This window comes from Sorex fumeus, unplaced genomic scaffold (assembly GCF_029834395.1).
Source record: "Sorex fumeus unplaced genomic scaffold, SorFum_2.1 ptg000029l, whole genome shotgun sequence".
Lineage (NCBI taxonomy): Eukaryota > Metazoa > Chordata > Mammalia > Eulipotyphla > Soricidae > Sorex > Sorex fumeus.
The window spans coordinates 8,658,676-8,679,290 of record NW_026606086.1 but is presented as its reverse complement, the minus strand read 5'-3'; the positions used below and the strand labels follow the sequence as shown (position 1 = coordinate 8,679,290).

The 20,615-nt window shown below is 43.1% G+C and overlaps 1 protein-coding gene across 1 annotated transcript in view; it reads left to right on the top strand.

Moving 5' to 3' along the window:
* MYO5A (myosin VA) overlaps window positions 1-20,387 on the top strand; it is a 231,238-nt gene extending 210,851 nt beyond the window's left edge. Inside the window, exons 32-39 of the mRNA XM_056115278.1 lie at window positions 5,040-5,186; window positions 7,531-7,685; window positions 10,342-10,431; window positions 12,585-12,735; window positions 14,893-15,175; window positions 17,406-17,580; window positions 18,863-18,943; window positions 20,227-20,387. Of these exons, the coding sequence (XP_055971253.1) occupies window positions 5,040-5,186; window positions 7,531-7,685; window positions 10,342-10,431; window positions 12,585-12,735; window positions 14,893-15,175; window positions 17,406-17,580; window positions 18,863-18,943; window positions 20,227-20,379 (1,235 nt within the window). The 3' untranslated portion in view covers window positions 20,380-20,387. The remainder of the gene's footprint in view (window positions 1-5,039; window positions 5,187-7,530; window positions 7,686-10,341; window positions 10,432-12,584; window positions 12,736-14,892; window positions 15,176-17,405; window positions 17,581-18,862; window positions 18,944-20,226) is intronic.
* Window positions 20,388-20,615: the final 228 nt, after the last annotated feature.

The window sequence follows — 20,615 nt, the reverse complement described above, 5'->3', positions numbered from 1 at the left end:
TGGCGGAGCTCAGGGGACCATGTATGGCTCTGGGGACCGAACTGGGTTTGGCTGCATGCCAGGCGAGTGCCTTACCCTGTGCTGGCTCTCTGTCCCAGATATGTATATTTTAATTGAAGAGCGGATTATGAGGTATTTCAAGGTGCTATTAATGTTAAGCAAAAGGCATTATAATAATTTTTAAGAACAGGAATATAATATTAAGGTTTGGGGTTTTTTGTTTTGTTTTGTTTTTGTTTGTTTTTTTTAGAGAGGTAAGGTCAGGCTGGAGCCACACGCAGCAGTGCTCAGGAGTGAGCCCTCGCGGTCCTTGGGGGCCCTCTTGTGGTGCAGGGTGTTGAGCCAGGTACATGCAGTGCAAGCACCTTATTCCTAGTACTGTCTTTGCAGCCACAACAGATTTTAAAGGTGTAAGAAAACTTATGGGTTTTTTTTTGTTGTTGTTTTATTCGCTTATTTTAATAGGTTGGGAGGGAAATGAGTAGAGAAATCCCTTCTTTCCAGCCCCCTCCTCCAGCTTTTTCGTGTCCCAGAGTTTGACTACCAGAGCAGGAGGGCAGCTCTGAACGAGGCGCAATACTTGGTTAAAACTTAGGGGTTTTTTTTTATTTTATTTATTTATTTTTGCTTTTTGGGTCACACCCGGCGACGCACAGGGGTTACTCCTGGCTCTGCACTCAGGAATCACCCCTGGCGGTGCTCAGGGGACCATATGGGATGCTGGGAATTGAACCCCGGTCAACCCCGTGCAAGGCAAACACCCTACCCGCTGTGCTATCGCTCCAGCCCCAAAATTTGGGTTTTTAATTTAGTGATACAGGTCTGAAAAGTAAAATGTTATTATTTTAATGTGATTTGCACTTACAGAGTATAGAAGTCCCATCCCGTCCCCAAATTAAAGACTAGTTAGTGTCTTTGGAAACATCTCTTTCCTCTTCCCTTATTCACCCTTTATTCAGAGAATATTGACAGAAAGCATCTTCTAATAACTAGACATTTAAATATATTTTTTACATTCGATCTTACCCAAAGGTCAAGAAATGATTGTATATATTTTCTAAGGCATCAATATTTTATACTTTTAAATTCTTCAGACTTAACAAGTCTCTTGCCACCTTCTGTGCTTAACTAAGAATAATGTTTTTAGAAGCCAAGACACTTTTTCACACCAACATATATAATTTTCGCAGAGATTATGTAGTTAAATGAAGAATGTTTCAGAATTTGATCTCCTTTGTGCTATATTTTATTCCAGAAGTGGGTGTTCCATCTCAGTTTTTATGATCAGGGATTTAGAACTAAAAAAACCTGAATTAAATTATTTTACTGGAGAAAATTAAAGTGAGACCCCAGAAACCAATTTTTTGAATTTCGACCAAATAATGGTCCAGCTGGTTTGGAATCCTTCTGTGGGAGCCCCTACCTTCTCTTTTTTGTGTCCTATAAGGAGATACAACAGAATCTCCTGGACTTTCAAGAATTTGATCAAAATTGAGATTGAAATTTTCCTGTACCAAATAATTTTTAAATGTGTCAGTTTCCTTTCCTTTCCCAGGATAAAAAGGTTTTAGGACTCTTTCTCTCATGTACAAAGGATCTAGAAATGGAAATGATGGTTGCATCATTCCTTTCCAGAAAAAGTTCGATGGACTCCGTGACCTCCTTGTTAAATATTTTACAAGAGGGAAGTGAAAGTTTGTTTATAACAGATCAGTCTCAATAATAAGATTCACCATATTTTGTAAATTTTGAGGTACAAAATTCCACATTTAAAGTCTATGAACGTAGATTAAAATTTTAATTTTTTAATTTTAAAATTGTTAAGCACAGCGGTAGGGCGTCTGCGTTGCACGCAGCCAACATGGCCGACCCGAGTTCGATTCCTCCGCCCCCCTCGGAGAGCCCGGCAAGCTACCAAGAGTATCTCACCCGCACGGCAGAACCTGGCAAGCTCCCAGTGATGTATTCGATATGCCAAACACAGTAACAATGATCACAATGGAGACGTTACTGGGCCCGCTCGAGCAAATTGATGAGCAACGGGAAGACCGGACCGGAAAATTTAAAACATCTTAAAATTGTTGATGAGTTAGAGTTTTGAGCAGTATTTTTCCTTCTTTGGTGTTATCTAAAGTAATGGCATAATCATTGATACCTCAGATAAGATGAAATACCAGTAGATTTAAAAACATTCCTGTTGGACATGTGGAGTGCAGATGTACATTTCCTGATGAACTTTGAATCTTTGTTGATTTTGTCACTTGTTTCCCTTCCTATTAGTCTTTTTGTTTTGTTTTGTTTTTTTGCATCAAAGTAACTAATGACATAGGTGGTGGGGATTTCATTGCTTTGTATTTTATATATAGTCAATTAAACATGAGCAGTGAAGGCCACTGTGTTTTGACTGTGATGTCTATGTGGTTTGAGTTTAAATTAGCTCTAGGATAATTTACATAGCATAAGTAGTTTACATAAATTATCTCTTGTTTAAGTTCCTGTTTTATGACATCATATTATCTCATTCCTACTTTGGACAAACTGGCAGGCTACCGAATGTAGCCTGCCCACATGGCAGAGTCTGGCAAACTCCCCATGGCGTACCCAGTATGCCAAATACCAGTAACAATGATGGGTCTTATTCTCCTAAAGAGCTTTGAATATAATCTCAGGGCTAGGATGAAGGAGACGTTACTGGGGCCTGCTCGAGGCAATCGACGAATAACAGGATGGTCGTCGTGATTCGTGAAGTTCTGTTGATGGTTAGTCCTGCAGCTTCCAGACTGTATCATGTATACGGAATATGGTATTACGGAAGGCTGCTAAATGCTAATTTATTCTTTTTTTTTTTTCTTCTTCTTTTTGGGTCACATTTGGCGAGCGATGCTCGAGGTTAATCCTGGCTCTGCACTCAGGAATTACTCCTGGCAGTGCTCAGGGGACCATATGGGATGCTGGGAATCAAACCCGGGTTGGCCTCACTGCTGTGCTATCGCTCCAGCCCCTAATTTATTCACTTTTCAATGGCCAGTCTTTAGATACCATCGAGCTGATGGCTGGGTGCTGTGCTGATTTTCAGCCCTGTTAGTTCTGGTTGTCCCGTGGCATGAGTCAATAGAGTGTCTGTCCCCAGGCTCTGTGCCACTTATAGCCAGAGGACTGGTAGTTATTGATGTTCTCTGTGACAGCCTTGTCTTGTGGAACCGGTTTTCTCCAACTAACACAGGAAATTGTCAGAGTGATTAGAAAAGCACCACTGGTACCTTTCTTGCATTTTATTTAGCAGTAGTTTCTGAAGTCAAGCTTAATTTATTCCCAAATAGATTTTCTTAACTGTGCCCCTTCAGATAAATAGCACTGTAGCACTATCCTCCCATTGTTTATCGATTTGCTCGAGAGGGCACCAGTAATGTCTCCATTGTGAGACTTGACATTATGACTCATTGTGTTCTTTTCTTCCCTTCAATTCCTGTTCGGTTCTCCAATTTTGAGGTGAATTGGAGTCTGGGTCTGCTTGTTAGTTTGTTTTGCAGGGGTTGGGGGAGTGAGGTGGGGGGACTTGGTAGGGGGACCACACCCAGCAGGGATCAGGGTCTATTTTTTCCTGGCTCTGCATTTAGGAATGACCCCTGTAGGTGCTCAGGGCGACCTATGGGTGGTGCCTGGGATTCAAACCAAGGTTAGGGGAGGTAATGCAAGCGCTTAATCACTGTACTGTCTCTCTGACCCAATTCTATTTTTTTTTTTAACGTTCAGCAAAATTCTTCTCTATAAGTCGCCATTAACTACAGTTATCATTTCGAACTCCTCGGAAGGTTCTTCAGCACTTGTACTCTTAACTGCTGGTTATCAGTGGTTGTCACTTTATGGTAGGACTTTCTTTATCAAAAGCAAAAAAGAAAATCATATTTAGGAAATCATATTGTGTGGAGGTTGTTTTATTTGCTATTAATTTCTTTTAATGAGTGGCTGGATCAAATTAGATCTTAGCCTCGATCAATATAAAGAAATGTGATTTTTTTCCAGCTATCTCACTGAGGTCTAAATTTATTGCAATGATGCATTAAGTAAATGTTCTGATGAGAAGAATCTTTTCAACTCTGTCATCCTCTTTCTAGGGTTTTATTTAAATGTTAATATTTTTTCCATTCATGATTACTAGTTCATTATCTATTAGTTAGCCAAGAGATGAATTACTTACTATGGGGATTTTTTTTTTTATTGAATCACTGTTGGAAAAGTTACAAAGCTTTCAGATTTAAGTCTCGGTCATGCAATCATCAAACACATTTCCCTTCACCAATACTTATTTTTCACCACCAAGAACCCCAATAACCCCCCCCCAACACTCCCAATCCCTGTGAGGCAGATGAATTCTAGTTAACACTCTATCTACTTTGATTAGATTCATTGTTTTGACAAAAGATGCACCATTATTATTTAGAGTTTACACCCCCAAAATCAGACCTGCTGAAAAGGCATTGTGAAATAATTTTTCTACAGCTGGTTACAAGAACCAAATGATGTTGTGCGGCTGCTATAGCGGCCGCACAATTTAGGATTTCTGATATTTTACTTATTAAGTCTGTAAATATTTCTGCCGAGAGTCAGATAATTATAAGATTGGTTTCTGTGACTCTGGAGCCATGGCCGTGCCGGAGAGCCGCTCGTGGGGGGCAACTCGTGACCTCGGTAGGGTGTGAAGCACTATGGGGATGTTTTAATGTGATTACAAAGTTAAGCCTTTTTGCATAAAAGGAAAATCTTAGGTTTTTGAATAGGCCAAACACGTGTGATTCTCTGATTGCCCTATAATTTGTCACCCACTTTCAGCAAAAAAAATAATAATAATAATTAAAGAGGGAACTATTAAGTGTCAAACATGCCAAGTTTCTGTTGTTGTAGAGTTAATTTAAAATGACAGGATCATGGCACCCTTCTGTCTTTTCCACCTAAAAAATATTTTCTTCTCTCTCTCTCTCTCTCTCTCTCTCTCTCTCTCTCTCTCTCTCTCTCTCTCTCTCTCTCTGTTTCTCATATAGTGGGACAGATGGAAAATATATCTCCAGGTCAGATCATTGATGAACCAATCCGTCCAGTTAACATTCCCAGGAAAGAAAAGGATTTCCAAGGAATGCTGGAATATAAGAAGGAAGATGAGCAAAAACTCATTAAGAACCTGATTCTGGGTAAGTATTTTCTGCATGGAAATGATTCTTTCAAACATTAGAACATTGGTCTTCTGACTGGTGCTCGATTTCTGTAGAAATTTCCTATGAATTAATGAAAAAGCTATGTTCACTGCCAACCAATTAAATAAAACTGTATAGAAGGCATTTCTAATAGAATGTTTATATTACATAAAAGGTATGTTTCTAACCTTTCAAGAGATTGACAATTGGCTGTAGTTTTAGGTCATTTAAACCTGCACATTTCTCTTTGTTCTCACTTCCCCAGTAAAGTATACAACTAAGTACATCAAGAGCAACAGTTCAGTAATAGGAAAGAAACAAAATAATCGTGAAAGATTCGACAGTGGAAGAAAGGACAGGATAAATGAAATTAGGGGTGGAAGAAGCATTTAAGAGTAACATGGGACCTGGAGTGATAACACAATGTGAAGGGCATTTGCCTTGCATGTAAGATTCGGGTTCGATTCCCAGCATCCCATGTGGTCCCCCGAGCACCACCAGGAGTAATTCCTGAGTGCAGAGCCAGGAGTAACCCCTGTGTATCGCCGGGTGTGACCCAAAAAGGGAAAAAAAAAAGTAACATGAGGCATTTCAGACTATGCATGAACCCACTGGTCTTCAAGAAGAATGCAGGGATTAGAATGTGACTGTGGAGTGTGAGAAAGTTGTGTGCTGAGAAAGCTAAGAACATCTCCTTTCCAGCCTTCGCATGACATTCCTCCCACTGGGTACCAGGGGTAGCGGTGTGATTGGCACTTATTCCTGATTTAATGTGCCTAGAACTCATGAAATCAAACTTAGTACTATAAATAGGTAGAGATTCTTATATTTAAACATAGTCTTTTTTCAAAATGTTAAAGAGCCACTGGTTTTTAAGTATAGAGTTAACAAAGATTAAAACAACTCAGTAAACATTCAGTAGGTTCCGTCCATGAGGCAGGCATTGTCTGGATACCGGGTAATGATCAGAGGAAAGTCTCTCTTCTCGTGAATGTTTCTGAGGTTTGACAGGAGGTAGAACATAAATATTTAACCAGGCAAAAAAGATAAAATGTGCATAAAGCATTGTTAAGAAGGTCCTCTTGGATAAGGTCATCTTTGGATGGAGTCCAAGGGAAGTAAGGAACAAGTCACGCTAATGTGGAAAAAACCTTCCCGGCAGTACATAGACCCCAAGGTGAGCTGGAGGTTTGTGTTACAGAAGCACAGTGAGCCGGTGAAAGAGCACAGCGCCCACTCACAAAAATCCAGCGTAAGAATTGAAGATTTGGAGGACAGAAGAGGAGGCAGGTCAGGTGCTTGCCTTGAATGCAGCTGACCCAGATTAAAGCTCCGGCATTGGATATGGTCTCCCAGTCCCTGTTAGGAGTGAGCCCTGAGCACAGCCACGTGTGGCCCCAAGGTAGAAAACAAGTATTTCAGATTTTCTAGAAGAATCAATGAGAAGCTACTTCAAAGATTTTTCAAACGAAAGTGATAGGATTTGGTCCAAATTTTCTTACAGAACTGCTCTGATAGTATGAAAAAATGTCCTTCTCAGGAGTGAGGGGGGATGGAGAAAACTAGTTTGGGAGCTTTTAGTACTTTCAGAAAGTGTAGGTGATGCCGTCCATGAAGGTTGCTTGTAGAGGCCATGTTGGATTCAGTAATAATTTATGATAGGATTCTGGATTTAATTTGTAGATAGAGCCAATAAAATTTGCTGGGTTAGATAGGTGATGTAAGGAAAAGAAAAAAGTCCAAGAGGATGCCAAAGACGGAAGTCCATGGTCTAAGCTGGTAGAGGACGGGCTTGTTGTTTCCTGGGATGAGGACAGCTACAGTAAGAGCAGGTTCCACCGGAATCAGGAGTTGGGTTTGGGATTGGCCACTTGACATGCTTAAGCAGAGATGTCAAGGAGCAAGGAGGCAGTTGTGAGGCCAGAGCCATCGCCCAGTAGACAGAGTGCTTACCTTCTGTGCAGCTAACCCAGGTTGGATCCCTGACATTCCATATGATCCCCTGAGCACCGCCAGGAATAACTCCTGAGTGCAGAGCCAGGAGTAACGCCTGAGCAACATCACCAGGTGTGGCCCAAAAACAAAAAAGAAAAAAATGAAGGCAGTTGGTACCAGAGACTGAGATTCCAGGGTAGGGGTATATAATTTGGGAGTTGTAGTTGCATAGACAGCAAAATGCATTCCTACCCTTCAGAATGTCTCCACTTCGTGAGCTTTTAAGAGATCCTTTTCATATGATCTGTTTCTGCTGAAGGGGCCTTTCATGAGAACTGACTGCGCACACTGTGTTCCTCCCAAAGATTTTCAATGTTATGCAAGATTATTTTTCTTCTTTTTGCAGAACTGAAGCCACGTGGTGTAGCTGTCAATCTGATTCCAGGCTTACCGGCATATATCTTGTTTATGTGCGTCAGACACGCCGACTACCTGAACGATGATCAGAAAGTCAGGTCGTTACTAACGTCAACCATCAACAGCATCAAAAAAGTATTGAAGGTCAGTTCACATTCCCAAAATGAGCATAGGGGTGACACGGCCCTCTTGGACTTGAGCTGAGTTGCCAGGTATAAACCTCCGTCTTCGCTGATGTGTTGCTACAGAATCCACCTTCTGCTTTAGAGCAGATCCTTGCGCCTGCTTCAAAACAGGGCGTAGGTTGGACATGAATCAAAATTAATTTGATACGACTGCATTCAGTTACGAATTAAGTTTTGTCTTTGAAAAAGTCTGCTCTGAGGTCTTACAAAGAACTAAATTTGAACCTTCAGTAGAGCATAAATGTGTATGGGCTCTGATGCTGTAGTTACTTAAACAACAAATATGTCCTATAGATTTTTTAAGAGGTCAGTTATCTATGGTTCACTCACACAAGGGTGTGTCTGTTAAATATTTTTCCTAACTCCCCCCACACACCCATTATTCTTCAGTTGTATTAATTTTTCTTAAATTTAAAGTGCCTGGTTCCTTCTAAAAAACAACATAAAAAAGTGTAACAAAGAAAAGTCTTATAAAATTATGTAATAGAGCAGAAAGTCCTACATAACTCAGTAATTACTAAGTCATATTGCATAACCCTCCTCCTAACTTTCTAGAAAAACAAGAACATTATAATTTTACCTCGTGTTCTATGAGGAGCTAAGAGTGTGCTCTAAGTACTTTACTTGCTGAGTCTCCTGCCCCCGCGCCTGGCTGTCCTCACCGGGGCCCCTTGGAGGGGGCAGGTTGAGTTTCCCTCTCTGCCCTGAGCAGAGCCCCAGCAGCTGAAGACTTCCAGGGCCCAGCCACAGCCATGCTGAGACCACTCTCCATATGCTAAGACAAGCCTCATGCATGAAAGGGCTGGCAGAGGAACCCAGGTGTGTGGAACCCGGGGCTGAGATCTCCAAGCCTGCTCGGATCAGAACTGGGCCTCCTCCACCCAGCCCCATCTTCCAGTAGCTAGGCATTACACCCACCAAATGCCCCCCGCGCCGTGTTATCCCATCAACGGCCAAGACCCAGGGACTATAAAACCCAGCTCCCAGAAGCAATAAGCTCTCTCTTATTGTCTAGTTCTCACTCTTGGAGAACCCGACAGGCTACCGAGTGTATCCTGCCCACACGACAGAGTCAGGCAAACTCCCTGTGGCATATTCGGTATGCCAAAACCGAGTAACAATGATGGGTCTCATTCCCCTGACCCTGAAAGAGCTTCCAGTGTGACACTTGCTAAAATCTCAGGGCTAGGACAAATGGAGATGTTTCTAGTGCCTGCTCGATGAAATTGATGAACAATAGGATGACAGTGATACAGTGAATAATAATTTTTTAAAAAACCTTTCAAGCTAGAGATAAGCAAAATGTGAGAATACTCAGTACTCTTCGAAATCTAAAATATCTCTTATGAACATTTTCTTTTTCTAACTGGAGGAAAACATACTTGAACATAACATATTCCCTTTACCTCTGCACAGTGCTTGGCAGTCAGTGCATTGCTGTCATGCCAAATTACCACATTTAACTCCAGAACTTTTTATCTAATGAATCTGAAACTTTATATCTATTCAACACTCCCTCCTCCGAGCCCTGGCCATGAGCTTTCCACAAGGGCTTTGAAGCACTCAGTCCCTATTATATAGAGTTACCCCTGTCTAGTTACAGTGTGAAGTGGCTACGAAGTTGGAGTTTCTAAAGATTTAGCATTTAAAAATTACTGAATATCATCTGACTATATAACCCATCTAATTGTGGGTGTGTGGTTGCCCTCAGAATTCAAGTTTTACTATTTCATGAGACAACATCTCTGAAGATAATGGACCCAAGATTTTTTCCCTCGAAGTTACCAGGAGATAATGATCTCATCTCTCATAATGATCTCATTTATCTAATCATTGTTAACCTGTATAAAAATTTAAAAGATACAATGGCATGAAACCCTTTCCATCCCCTTAATTTGATATGCATTTTTCTCTTATCCTTGTTTTGAATTCAGTGTCGCTACTCCTGTTGTTTGCCATATACCGCATTCCTGACTGCAGGAGTAACCCTTGCTCCTGTCCATACAGTTGTGTGATGCTTAGCAACAGTCACTCTGAGGCACTAAAATGGCCCAGGGGTCCCGATAAGCTGTACCGTGGAGGTTTGTGTGAGTCACAATCTGTGATGCTTGTACAGGCACGAAATTTCCCAACGACGCATTTCTCAGAACATAGCCTTAGTGACCCACTCTCTCAGACATGTTTCCATCCCATTTCTGGTTCTCTACCCAGAAACTCTATCCTGTTGACAAGACTGTTAACCTAACCCGGGTTTCAGTGCTTCCTAGTCCCTGTGATCCCTTTCTGTGTTACCAGCCCTTGTCATTCCCTTCAGAAGGGAAGTGAGTTTGGGTAAGTTGAGGTATGATAATATTTTCTCTTTAGAGGAATAGTAAATTAGCATTCCCTCAATGGCTTGGCATGATTTTCTACTAACAGGATAGTGGGTACCTTGTCAAATAAGAACCAAACTGGGGGTTGGCGTGTCCCAGCAGAGTTTACCACTGAAACAGCATTTGTTTTTCTTGTTTTTTATAATGATACAAAGATAAATAAACCTTCTGAAACCGATTCAGTTTTTCACAGGTTGTTATTTTCTGAGGAAAATACAAGTTTATCTTTCTTTTCTTTTCCAGAAAAGAGGTGACGATTTTGAAACTGTCTCCTTCTGGCTTTCTAATACATGCCGATTTTTGCACTGTCTGAAGCAGTACAGTGGAGAAGAGGTGAGGAGTCTTGGTAGCAGAGCCAGGTGCCGTGTGTTCCTAGCTCATAAGAACATAGCGTTTTGTTCCCCCCCCCAAAAAAAAACAAACAAAAAAGAACATATCGTTTTATGGATATAATGTTGAAGTATGAAGTATTTATGGATATAATGTTGAAGTATGAAGAAACCCTGATTCACAGTGACTTATGAGGTCACAGCTTTGAAACGGTCACACAGCGTGGTAACTGAGAGTCTGTCTTATGAAAAAGCATAGCAGGAATAAAGTTAGTCAATGAAGAATTACACATGATTAAGCTTTTTGCCATTAAGTGGAGGTGGACTTGAGGAATACTGATACATATTATTATAATTTATTTATTTTGCTTTTTGGGTTGCACCTGGCAATGCACAGGGGGACCAGATGGGATGTTGGGAATTGAACCTGGGTCAGCTGCGTGCAAGGCAAAGCCCTCCCTTCTGTGCTATTCCTCTAGCCCCACAGATTTTTTTTTTTTAGTGAAGCAATTCCACCTTGACATAATTCATTGAAAGTGATCAAGTTAAGATGTTCTTTGAATTTGTTGAAAGTTTCATTCACGTTTATTCATAGTGATATGTTCGTAGTCGCCACGATAGACTTTGTATTTTGAAATTGTGTAACGTCATATCTATTAAGGCACATCCTTGGTGTTTTTCATAATACTTACTATATGTGATGCTAGTTAATTCTTTTTTTGTGGGGGATAGGAAGCAGGATTTATTGGGGTAGATGGGGTGGGATGAAGTGGGGAAGAAGGAGAGGGTCTTAGGAGGTGTCAACTCAGAAGCTCTTAGGGTGCAGTGTGCACCATTGTCCAGAGAGCCACGATTTAGGGTAGATTTGACCCCACCTGGGTTGAGCCACTTTTTAGCCACCATATCCTCAAAGTCATCCACTTACTGACTGCAGAACATCATTTAATTCTTACAGTATTTCCCTGGGATAGAAATTAAAACCCTGTTTCACAGATAAGGAAACTGAGCTCAGTGAAATTTATCCAAGTCCTCTTGGTCATGAGGAACAGAGCTGGAATCCCGGGTTAGCCACCTCTGCCCAAAAGCTCCAGCCATTTCCTTTGGTCCTTGCTGGGACAGGCAGAGAAGCTGAGTGCTAGCACATGACTCCCTACAAGTGCCCATACTGGCAGGTGGTGGGAATTACGAATATCGAAGGCATGGTCCCCGAGGAAATGTACGTCTCAGGCCAGAGTTCCCCAGAGGGGCCAGGCCCCACCTGCAGACCGTGTTGATATGTTGGTCACAGGGAAGCAGCTTCTTGACTGTGGGCAGAAGCCGTTGAGCACTTGACTGGTCAGGCAGTGACCAACAAAAGTGCCTGCCTCTATAGTGGGCTTTGTATTTTCACAAATATCTCTAAAATAGTCCATATTCTGAGCTCTCACACTGAAATATATGTATTGATACAGTGATACATGGTAGAGGGACATTTTTAGATTCAGTTCCCAGTCTCTGTGGAAACTACAGGTAACAAAAGGAGGTTCTCTGGTTTGCTTCAATGATGGCTGGAATTTTTTTTCTTCTAGTCAAGTTTTGTAATGAGATGTCATTAACAAGACAAGGGTATTCGAGGATCTGCTGTGTTTATAAATAATTGAATAAAGTCAAGAAGATAGTACTTTAGGGCCAGAGACATAGTGCAGTGGATAAAGAACTTTCCTTGCACGTGGCTGACCTGGATTCAGTCCCTTTGACCACATATGGTCCCCCAAACATGGCCAGAAGTAACCCCTGACCACAGAGCCAGTACTTAAACAGACACAACTTAAGAGCTAGAAGTTTAGTAGCACCTTGGTAGTACTTTAGATAATTTAATGTTTGACAATGAGCCTACCATTTTGCTAAGTGAAAAAATTAGTGTTTATTTCCAGATTTTTGCCCCTGTTGTTGCACTGACATTGCTATTGCAGAGACTTAAATGCTAAGTTGCCAACTTAGATAATATTTCGAACTGAAAACAAGGGATATGATGGAACTGAACACAGCATTTGGGGATGGTTATCCTGCACGTACATGGAGTATTTTCAGTAAGAACAAAGCCAATGAGGATTTTGATCAGACATTCCATAGACAGTATGTTATATTTGTATTTGTCTTTTGCATTATGGTTTCTAGGGTTTTATGAAACACAACACGTCTCGCCAGAATGAGCACTGCCTCACCAATTTTGACCTGGCTGAATATCGGCAAGTGTTGAGTGACTTGGCCATTCAGATCTACCAGCAGCTGGTGCGGGTATTGGAGAACATCCTCCAGCCAATGATTGGTAAGGCCTGGTGTGGCTGATTTGGTCTCTACCACAAGTACTCGGGGCAGAGCGATAGCACAGCGGGTAGGGCATTTGCCTTGCACACAGCCGACCCAGGTTCGATTCCTCCATCCCTCTCAGAGAGCCCGGCAAGCTACCAAGAGTATCCCATCCGACAGAGCCTGGCAAGCTCCCCGTGGTGTATTCAATATGCCAAACACACATGGAGACACTTCCTGTGCCCGCTTGAGCAAATCGATGAACGGTGGGAAGACAGTGCAGTGCTACCACAAGTGCTCACAGGGACTCGTGACTTGCCTTTATGTGAAGAGTGTAAAGTAGTAACACCAGTTCTTAGCTAAGGAGGGATAGTACAGTGGGATGGGTGCTGGCCTTGCATGTGGACAACCCAGTCCGAGTCCCAGCACCACACAGTGCCCTCCAAGCACTGCAGGAGTGCTCTCTCCATAGACCCCCAGAGGGCCTGGCGCACCTGGGTAGTGCTCAGCGAGACAAGTGTGGCCGACACCATGCCATTCCATAATAAACCGGGAGAAGGAAGGGAAGGACTGCTCCAGCAAAAGTGGTTGGGGGTGAGCGGGCTAGAAGGGGTCACGGACACTTCAGTGGTGGAGTGTGCAGCCCTTCTCTATGTCACCCTATAGACTTGAGCACCATTGTCACTGTTATGTAAACTTATTTTTTAATACACAAAACAAAATGTTAACACTCAGTAACAAACACAGATGCAAAGGTCAGTTTCAGCCATTCTTATTTTGGGCCTTTTTTTTCTTTTTGGGTCACACCCGGAGATGCTCAGGAGTTGCTCCTGTCTCTGCACTCAGGAATTCCTCCTTGTGGTGCTCTGGGGGGCCATATAGGATACCAGGGATCAAACCCGGGTCGGCTGCATTCAAAGCAAATGCCCTCTCCACTGTACTATCACTCTGGCCCCTTGTAGCCCTTTTTTACTGACTGAACCAGCAGTTTTGATCTCTAAAATGTGAATCCCCGTCACCCACACTGACCCCGTTAGCCAACACTCACCATACTCAGTGTGAGGGTCATACGTGCACTAAAAGAAAAATGAGGCATGCGAGATCCCTGTCTTGGGGCTCCCTCAAATCATGCCCGAGGGGGAGACTCCCAGTGTGTGACTCAGTGGGGGCAGCGCTGTTCCTCCTCCTGGCCACTACCGAGTGCCCAGCATATCTAGTTGGAGTCATTTGCCTGAGGAACTCAGCTGAATTCTCATCTTCCTGCCTGCTACGCGCTTCACTCTCTGAAGCTCTCCCGGGACACCACACACATTGCCTATTTCATACTTTAGAAAATAAATCAAGGGGCTGGAGCGATAGCACAGCAGGTAGGGCATTTGCCTTGCACGTGGCCGGCCCGGGTTCGATTCCCAGCATCCCATAGAGTCCCCCAAGCACCGCCAGGAGTGGTTCCTGAATGCAGAGCCAGAAGTAACCCCTGAGCATCACCGGGTATGACCCCAAAAGCAAAAATAAGAAATAAATTTTTAAAAAATAAACCATGAAGATTTAAATTTTTAGGGGCCAGAGAGATAGTTCAAGAAGGCATCTGCCCTGCATGTGACCAACCCTGGGTCAATCCCTGGCACTGTCTGTGCCCCCCCCCCCCCATGCCCCTGGAATGATCCCTGAGCAAAGAACTATTAGTAAGCACTGAACAACCTAGATATGGCCCCTAGGAGAAAACAACCACAAAGATTTAAATGTTTTCATTTAAGAATTCTTTCCTCTTTTTAAACTTTTAAGTTTCGTTTTTGTTGGGGTATTTTTTTTTAATTATAGGTTATGTGTTTATAGTAGTGTTGAGATCGATGGCCTCAGTGCCCCAATTCACCTCCCTCATCCCACAAAGTGCCCAGTACCCCCACTCAAGCCTCTGTGTCGCATCCTGTTCACCTACTCTACCCATCAAATCTGGAGTTTCGGTTTGCAAGTTTTTTTCTTCATTAACATTTTAAAATCTAGAATTTTTTTTTTTGGAAGCAGGGGTAAAGTTTCCACCTCTATCTTGATGCTCATTTTCCTAAATTGTGTGTGTGTGTGTGTGTGTGTGTGTGTGTGTGTGTGCACATGCATTCATGTGTATATAAATCATGTCTCCTTCCAAAATGTTCCTAAAACTTGATTTCCCCTGCAGTCTCTGGAATGCTGGAGCACGAAACGATTCAGGGCGTGTCTGGGGTAAAGCCCACAGGCCTGAGGAAGCGAACGTCCAGCATCGCAGACGAGGGCACCTACACGCTGGACTCCATCCTCCGGCAGCTCAACTCGTTCCACTCCGTCATGTGTCAGCATGGCATGGACCCCGAGCTCATCAAGCAGGTGGTCAAGCAGATGTTCTACATCGTGGGCGCCATCACCCTGAACAACCTGCTCCTGCGGAAGGACATGTGCTCGTGGAGTAAGGGCATGCAGATCAGGTGAGCGGGTGGTGCTCGGGGACCCAGCACTCTCGGCTGGCTACACGGTGGCTCACATCCCTTCCCCGAAGCAGCTCCTCGGAGCGGGGCTCATTGGAAGGAGCGGGGAGATGATGAGAAAGTCGTGAGGATGACAAAGCTGCTCCCTCTCCTGATGGGCACTTGCACTACATCAAACAAGTCATCCAGTCGTACTCAAGATTCCTAATGCTTGGTTGTCCTCAGATTTATTTTGACAAAACAGCTTTGTGTATCTGTTGCATCAAGACTATTTTTTCTGACTTTTGAAATGTGCCCCATTATATTTTCAGACTATCCTTTATGTCCATCTACTCCTCAGCATAACCTCTCTATTGTGATGGAATTGATTAGTTTGCAAAGAATTTATTTTAAAACAAAGAATTTATTTTAAGACCAGGAGATGGAAGAAATTATTTCCCTTACAGACGTCTTTGGCTACTGACCAAAGACTTGGTTTCTCAGAAAACCATGACATTCTTTCCAAGTTACCTACCCTGACTCACATCACTACAGTTACTATTAAATCATTCCTTTCATTGGACTGGAGCAACAATATAGCGGGTAGGGCACTTGCCTTGAATGTCAGCTAACCTGGGTTCAATCTCCAGCACCCCATGGTTTCTAGAACTCTGCCAGGAATGATCCCCAAGCGCAGATCCAGGAGAAAGTCCTGAACACTGCTAGGTGTGGTTCTAAAAATAAATAAAATACAACTCCTCCCAGCTCTCAATCAGGAATAACTGTAACTTTGTAATTCTCGGGGATTTGATATTTTTTTAAAAACAGAAAAATATTTTTAAAGAAAAGGAAAAGGAAAAGATAATTCCTTCCACTCAGATAGTAGCTGTGACTCTCTGTAAGCTTCGGTTGTCTGGATTGCACCTGCTCCGGTATCATCATGCCTCTGCCTTGCTGATTACTAAGTTGTAACTGGAATCAAACCTTCCTTTTGCTACATTTTATTTTCAGAACTAAGGTCAGTTGGCTGGTCCCCTTTTGAAAACTCAGCAGCTGTAGATTGTCTTTGTTTCTCTTCCTCTTCGGGCTCTTCGCGTCACCCTCACTTTCCCTCTTTCCTCACAATCCTCAGCGTTCTTGGTCTACCCTAACCGTCTTCCCTAAGGAGGCGGGGCACAGGTCAGGGTGCAGTCAACAGTCCGAGGATCATCAGTTCTCACCTTTGAAGTTCGCAGAAAAATTAGGCGTGTTTAATAAGGACCCCATCAGAGAATGTGTCCTAGTTTAAGTTTTATTAGTAAAACTTTATAACGTTTTCTCCTTGTGTGCCTCTCCCAGCAGTGCTCAGGGCTTACTTCTGACTGCACTTGGGGCTCCCTTCTGGCTCAGGGGGCCATATGGGGTGCTGGGGCTCAATCCCAGGTCAACCACATTCAGGACATGTGTCCTGCTTGCTGCATGATCATTCCCACTCCAAGATTTTATAACTTTCACTGTAACGATTACATTTGTCTTCCACTTTAAAAAAAAAAATTATGTCCTTTAGTCACTTGACATCCCGTTGCTCATCAATTTGCTCGAGCGGACGCCAGTAATGTCTCCATTCATCCCTGTCACGTGCTAGCGTAGCCCAGTGGCATCTGCTCGTTCTAGGAACACGAAGAGCCTCAAACCGTTTATTCAGGGTTGACAAAGAAGTCTGACAATCTCGTAGGTGGGCAGCCACGCGATCTTTTGACATCCCGTGGAATCTAGTCAGTAACGGCGCTAGTCCAGCGGTCATCTCCAAATCGCATTATGTGTCCAGCCCATCTGACTTTTGATGCCTTGGCAAACAAGACAGCATCCCTGATTCTCGATCATCGACGGAGGCCGGAACTCCGGATTCCTTCTCTCACTCGAGTGAAGTGTGATACTCCAAGCATAGCTCTTTCAGTTCCTTTTTGGGAGACCCGAATAGCGTTCTCATCCTGTTTTCGTAGGGCCCAGGTTTCTGAGGCATATGTTAGCACAGGAAGAACGGTGGAGTCAAAGAAAGTAGTCACTTATTCTTACATAACTAAATTATAAATCTCATGGCTGTGATGAAAAAAATTTTAAGCGCAGGTAATAAGATTTAATAAAATCGAACAAGAATGCTACCTGTCATCGAAAATGAAATCCCTGACAAAACCACACACACAAATTAAGACATTTATGACAACTTTCAATAAATCTTCATCCTCTCGCTCTCTTTTCTCTTCGGCGCTAGGTACAATGTCAGTCAGCTAGAGGAGTGGCTGCGTGATAAGAATCTGATGAACAGCGGCGCCAAGGAGACCCTGGAGCCTCTCATCCAAGCTGCTCAGCTCCTGCAGGTGAAGAAGAAAACGGATGACGACGCAGAAGCCATTTGCTCCATGTGCAACGCTCTGACTACTGCCCAGGTAGTCAGCTTCTCTAATGAATCAGTTACTGTTTCTTAGGAGTGCTACTTAAGGGGCAGGAGAGAGAGTGTATAGCAGTCGGGTACCTGGCCTTGCAAGCAGCCGACCCAGGTTCAGTCCCTACCATCCCATATAGTCCCCCAGACCTTACCAGAAGTAAGCCATGAGCACTGCTGGTGTCGCCCCAGATGAGAACAGGCCCCCCCAAAGGGTGGTATTTAGGCAGGCTAAGGAGTCTTCTAGCCATTGCTCCTGTCTCCAAGCTGACTTCACCCACATCAGAGAAGGTGAATCTGTACGGGTCTTGAAGCAGTTTCCCCGGAGAGCAGGACATTTTGGTTCTAGTCCTCCGCCGTCAACACTGAGTGATACTGTTGTCAGCGGTGCCCTGCCCAGCATTCCAGACAGCAAGATACAACCATGGACACAGCGAGAAAGCCCGTGCTCTCAGGAAAGAAATCTGCCTGCATTCTTGAGTTCCATAAAATGTTTTTATCATCCAAGCAAAATTGGATGATTCTTCACACTTCTTTTTTGTAAGATAGGTGATCGTTGTACCTTCAGTTCAGTGCATTACTCATTGACTCCACAGCACCATACTTCTTATTGTGGGAGATATTTTTTTAATTTTTGACAAAGAAGAAATAATTCTAACTGAGAAAAGAACTTACAGTATAATGGGGAAGAAAGGTGCACTCAGCTAGCTCAACTGTAAGTTTTCTAGCACATTGCAGGAATGCTTAAGGAAGTGGTAAGCACCATAACTGAATGTTTTGGAGGAGTTTCTGGGGAAGTCCCATTACGTAGAGCATTGGATTTAAGGAGGGGAGAGGAAAAGGATGACATTTGAAGAAATTTAGTACAAGGCGAGGCACAGGCATAAAAATAATCTCGTTTTTGGACTGGAGAGAGAATACAGTGGATAGGACCTGTACCTTGTATGTGTCCTACCCAGGGTCAATCTCCAGCACTACCTATGGCTCCCCTGAGCACTGTCAGGTGTGGCCTAACCCTCCCCCTTCCCCAGGAAAAAAAGACCAAAAACATCTATTTTTATTTTGTCTATTGATTTCTGTGCTGACTCTTGAACTGTTCACATCTTCAAAATGTGCAGATCATACATAGAGTATGTGTAGAAAGTAGCTGTTGGGTCTTAGGGTATCACCACTGTGGGATTAGGGTGGAGGGGCTTGGAGTGGGTCTCTGCTGTGCGATTAATAATTGTGTCAGTCATGGTGTGATTGATAATCTGACGAGAACTCTGATCATCTCATCCCTTCAGATCGTCAAAGTGTTGAATTTATATACCCCAGTTAACGAGTTTGAAGAAAGAGTCTCTGTAGCGTTTATTCGTACTATTCAGGTAAGCTCTCTCGGGATTTTTTTCCTTAATTTTTTTTTTTTTTATTGAATCACTGTGAGATACAGAGTTACAAAGCTGTTCATGGTCAGGTTTCAGTCATACAGTGTTCCAACACCCATCCCTCCACCAATGTACAATTCCCACCACCACTGTCCCCAGTTTCCTTCCCGCGACCTTCACCCCAGCCTGTCTCTGTTGCAGACTCATTCTCTCTCTGTCTCTCTCTCTCTGTCTCTCTCTCCCCTCCTCTTTCTCATTTCCTCTCTCTCTCTCCTCTCTCCTCTTTCCCCTCTCCCCTTTTTTGGGTTTGCAGTACAGTTACTGAGAGGTTATCATGTTTGTTCCTCTACCTCCTTTCAGCACACAGTTGTTGTCCAGAGTGATCATTTCTAACTCTCTTTGTCATAAAGGTCCCTTCTCTATCCCAACTGCCTTCTCTCCCAGCACTTGAGGCAGGTCTCTTGGGATTTTTTTTTCTCTTTGATTCATCAACTATTGACTTTTGAATAAAATTTTACAATTTATTTAAGAATGATGAGGGGTTTTTTTTTTTTTTTTTTTTTTTTTGTATTTGTACTTGTTATTTATAGTTCGTTCATTTTAGGGACTGGAGCTGCAGCACAATGGGTAGAGAGCTTGTCATGCACTTGGCAGAACCAAGTTCCATCCCAGACACATTTATGGTCCCTGAGCCCCACCAGGAATGATCCCAGAGCACAGAGCCAGGCATAAAATCTGAGCACTGCTGGGTGTGGCAAAAATAAAAAGTTATTTTTAAAAATAATTGTTTTTCATTAGTTGCAAGGTTGTTTTTTTTTGTTTTTTTGTTTTTTGTTTTTTGTTTTTTTTTTCAGAAAAGCGTCTTTATGGGGGCGGGAGGTAGCTCACAGGCTAGAGTGCATACTTCGCATGATGGCAGCTCAGGTTCAGCCCCCAGCTTCATGTGTTACTGGTATCAATGGGAGCAACCCATTCACCCCACCATCAGCCAGATGTGGTCCAAAATGTATGTAAATAGAGAGACTGGAGCGATAGTATAGTGGGTAGGGCAGTTTTGCCTTGTAGGCAGCTGACCCGGGTTCTCTTCCCGGCATCCCATATGGTCCCCCAGCATGCCAGAAGTAATTCCTGAGTGCAGAGCCAGGAGTAACCCATGAGCATTGCCTGGTGTGCCCCCCCCCCCCAAAAAAAAAACCCAAACAAACCAAAATGTAGGTAAATATGTAAACATATCGATTCAAAGAACTGATGCTCTGTTTCTCTGTTTTGTTTGTCCTTCCCAGATGCGACTGAGAGACAGGAACGACTCGCCCCAGCTGCTCATGGACGCCAAGCACATCTTCCCTGTCACCTTCCCCTTCAACCCGTCCTCTCTGGCGCTGGAGACGATTCAGATTCCAGCCAGCCTGGGCCTGGGGTTCATAGCTCGGGTCTGAAAATGATAGGATGGCACCAACAAAAAACATCCTCTGTGCTGTCAAGAAGAATTGAGAGAAAAATTGCCACCGAATATACATATCAGTTTAGGAAACAATTGTGATGAACTGGATCACAGAAGCAAACTGGCAATATGTAAAGTAGTTGGACAAGTAACTTCCTGACCTGTGTTGCTATGACATAGACTGTTAAGGAGAATATTGGTTTGCTGTATAGCATAGAAGTCATTATGACC